We start from the raw sequence: 3,616 nt of genomic DNA on the forward strand, positions 1-3,616 counted from the left end.
TACTTTCACAGGGCCCTGGTAGGAATTGTGTGTCATATGGAAAAAGGTTAATAACCACTGTTACATAGTTGGATGGTTTATAAACAGGCAATATACAATATCGAATGATAGTGTACATCATCGTGATTTTGTTTGTAATTAAATGTGTGTATTTGTGCATATATACATATCTGTACTTTTTTTTTTTTTACAATGTGTGTTACTTTCCTATGAGAAGGGCAAAAAACAAATTTAAAATCTTCAATTGCTTTTTCTTTGTTTCTTTTGAAGATAATGCAGCATGTTTAAATTTTAATGTGACAACTCACACCTGTAGCATATGTGGTGTTTTGCAAGTAATTTGTTAAAGTGTTTAAACTTGGTAATGATTTTTTTATAAAGGAGAGTAGATTCAGGGTTAGTCATTTCTGTTTACTTCCATTCACTTACACATTCACCAATTAAAAAGAAAGAGTTGGAGTTACAGATAACATGTGAATGTCATAACTCACAGTCTTTCCTATAAACTTTTCCATACCCAGGAAAACTTGTAAAGTATATGGACATCTGACCAGTGTACCAAGGCAGAAAAAGGTCAGTGATCTAACAGACAGGTGTCTTTTATAAATCTTCACAAATCAACCCTTAGTAACCCTTTGTTAAATAAAACTCCTACCTTTGTTTAATGTCATAAGACATAATCATGAAGATGTTTGTATTCTCCACTATTTTTGTGTTTCTTTAGACTTTGTTTTCTTAAGGAAAAGTAAACTCTTTATCTTTTGTTGCTTATAATTTAATATTTCATCTCATGAACTTGAAAATTTTAAAATTATTTTCTCCCTGAAACATCATTTCCTTTGCTCATCCTAGGAGGCTAACTCAGAATGTATATCCTTGTGTGGTTTTTAGATTGTTGTTTTTAAAGTCTTGGTATAAATCTTTCTTCCTCCTTTCCAAAATGGTCTTTACTGGTACTTTACTCCTTAGTCCACCTGTACTAATAGGCCAGTTTTAAAGAGTATCTTTTTTTTTTTTTCTGTTGCAGTTTCTTTATTGAGGGAAAAGGAAAATTTTTTTCCTTATAAGGTAATAAAATACTGATTAGTCTTGGCAATTTATTTGACTAAGCAACTTTAGAGTACTAAAACAAAAATAGTTCTTTAACATTTATCAAATAAGTAAAAAGTCAGCAATTTGTTACAGCTTCTGAAAAAAATGGTAAAATTGTAAAGCAGAGAAAAATTTCCCAAGCCATCTGCGTATTTTTCTCCTTTATTAAGGGAGAAAAATATCTTCATGAGTCTGCTGAAAGATCATCTAACATTGCAGAGGTAGTCATGGAATGTCTTAAATCTCCTTTCTGTTGATGAATCCTTTTTCAGTCTTCCTATGCAGAAGACTATTTAAAGTCCTATCACACAGCAGCTACATATCTGGTGCAGTATAGCCATAATTGGTTCACTTGTGCCTGATGCAAAAGCTCTCAACTCCCGGTCTTGCATTACATTATGTACAAACTTGTCCTTCATCTAATATATTAAAAACTACCAAATAATCTTCAGAATGTCAAAGCTACAAAACAGATACATATAAAGTTTTTTGTTTGTAATATACATATCCCAAGTTTCCATTTTCTGGAAAAGACAGAACCCAAAAGTTATACATTGTGAAAGTCACTTTACAGGTGGCTTTATTTAGATGACCCAAGATGAATTAGTGCCATTATTGTTGTATAGCTGTGAAATAGATCATCATCCTTTACCTCATTACATTTCTTCAATATAAAGTTTCCAGTGACTATGCGATCACATCTAATTTCTCCATTTCCAAAGAAGCCAAATAAAGGAACACTAGGAAAAAACTTTCTAAATGCATCAGCCTCCACATTCCCCTTGTCTCTATAACACTGAAAGCCCCTACCAACACACACAAACATGAAGCCAATGGTATTCTGCTCTGGAATGTTGGCTGCTTTGAGGCGCTGCATCGCAGCCTCAGCAGTCTTCTCGTCATTGACATCCTCATTGAGAAGCACTGTGGCACTCTGGATACGATGTCCACTAAATGATAGTCCAACCACACCGGTGGCATCAATATCCAGAGGGGTCTTTTCAGAGGTCAGCGATGCCAGGTTGTCCACCTGGCCTCCAGCCAAGATGACATTCATATCACTGAAAGTGCTCACTACATGCTGCAGATAATTATTGGCTCCCACTTTACAACAATTATAGCCAAATACAAAGACCACACGAAGCTCAGGGTTATCTAAAAGACCTACTTCAGTGAGTTGATGCCTTTCTAGTGTTAATTTCTTTGGATCCATAATAAAATGAAAGGGTTTTATTTTTATTCCTTCAATTTGAGGAAATAATAGAGCAAAACCAGATTCTTCAATTTCTATTTCCTGAGGTGGATTGCTACTTGATCCCATTGGCGTCACTCAAGCTTTTCAGCTACCACGCGGACCAAGCAATGCTCCTCCAGGTGGCCGGCAATCGCCAAGCGCGCGGAGATCCAGGTCACACTCCGATGGGTCCGCAACACTCTGCGCACACACTCGCTCCATAAGCGACACACGCTGGGGACGCAAACGCACAAAGGACTGTGAACGGACGTTCACTTCCCTCTCTCCTGCGGCTCACAAACCACCGGCCCCCACCACCCATTAGCGCAACTGCAGGAGATTCCTGCGGGATCCAAAGTCCCCGGGAGGGGGAGGCGTCGGGCGCCGGTTCGGAGGGAGAGCCGGGGGCAGAGAAAACCTGGCTCCTCTGGGAAAGGTCCCCGGGAGCACTACGGCCGGGCTTAAAGAGTATCTTTAACACATTGGCCTGGATAAGAGAAAAAAGGCATAGTTAACTTGCATCACTGCAACTCTGAAGAACCCAGAGGTACAGAGAAGGAGAAAATGTGGTTGCAACTAGAAATTGCACCATTTGGGCAGTTCTCAAGATTGCCAGATTGTTGGACAGCAATTAAGCACCATATTCTCCATTCAAAGCTCTTGCCTGTATTGTAGGGTCTGGAAACCTAAGAACTACATTTCCCCAAATCCCTGCCAGCAAGGCTTGAGTTATATTTCACAAGTGAGAGATACTCACATGAATTTTGGAAAGCAGAAGAGAAACAAAAGACATTACTGAGTCTATGGGAGGGATGAGCAGGAGAGTGGCTTTAGCAGGAGGCAATAACATTTTCACAGATAAATTTATGCTTATTCCTGTGTATTGTCCACATTGCTGCTGTAGGTATTCGTTGTGGTTTCCTGCAATTTTGCACTTCCTTGTTTCCTCAATGTCAGTGGAGGCTTTTCCTAACTTTCACTTTTCCAGTTCCTCCAATGGTTTTGCAAGATTTTAATTTCCTGTATTAAATGACTTTTTACTGGAAATACCTGTGATCGCTTCTCCTTAGCTATCTGAATCATGACTAATAGACTTCATTGGCTGCTACATGCTTCCCTTGTACAAGGTTCTAGATAATTCTGAGTGAGCCATAAGTGGAATCTATTTATAGAGCTCCTTCAACTATGCCAATGTCTATCCTTAATGGCCTTCAAAAAATAAAGCCAATCTAATCTTGAACAAATATGCACCTTTACTGGATTCCAGCATAGCTAAAACCTTATTTTTCT

At 38.4% G+C, this 3,616-nt stretch overlaps 1 protein-coding gene across 1 annotated transcript; it reads right to left on the bottom strand.

Annotated features, from left to right (window-relative positions):
• Window positions 1-1,005: 1,005 nt before the first annotated feature.
• LOC137223038 (F-box only protein 22-like) lies at window positions 1,006-3,409 on the bottom strand. The gene is given in 4 exon segments (XM_067734643.1): window positions 1,006-2,421; window positions 2,424-2,560; window positions 2,629-2,813; window positions 3,377-3,409. Coding segments are annotated over 4 exon segments (1,104 nt in total). The 3' UTR covers window positions 1,006-1,672.
• Window positions 3,410-3,616: the final 207 nt, after the last annotated feature.

The sequence above is a fragment of the Pseudorca crassidens genome, chromosome 4 (assembly GCF_039906515.1).
Source record: "Pseudorca crassidens isolate mPseCra1 chromosome 4, mPseCra1.hap1, whole genome shotgun sequence".
Taxonomy (NCBI): domain Eukaryota; kingdom Metazoa; phylum Chordata; class Mammalia; order Artiodactyla; family Delphinidae; genus Pseudorca; species Pseudorca crassidens.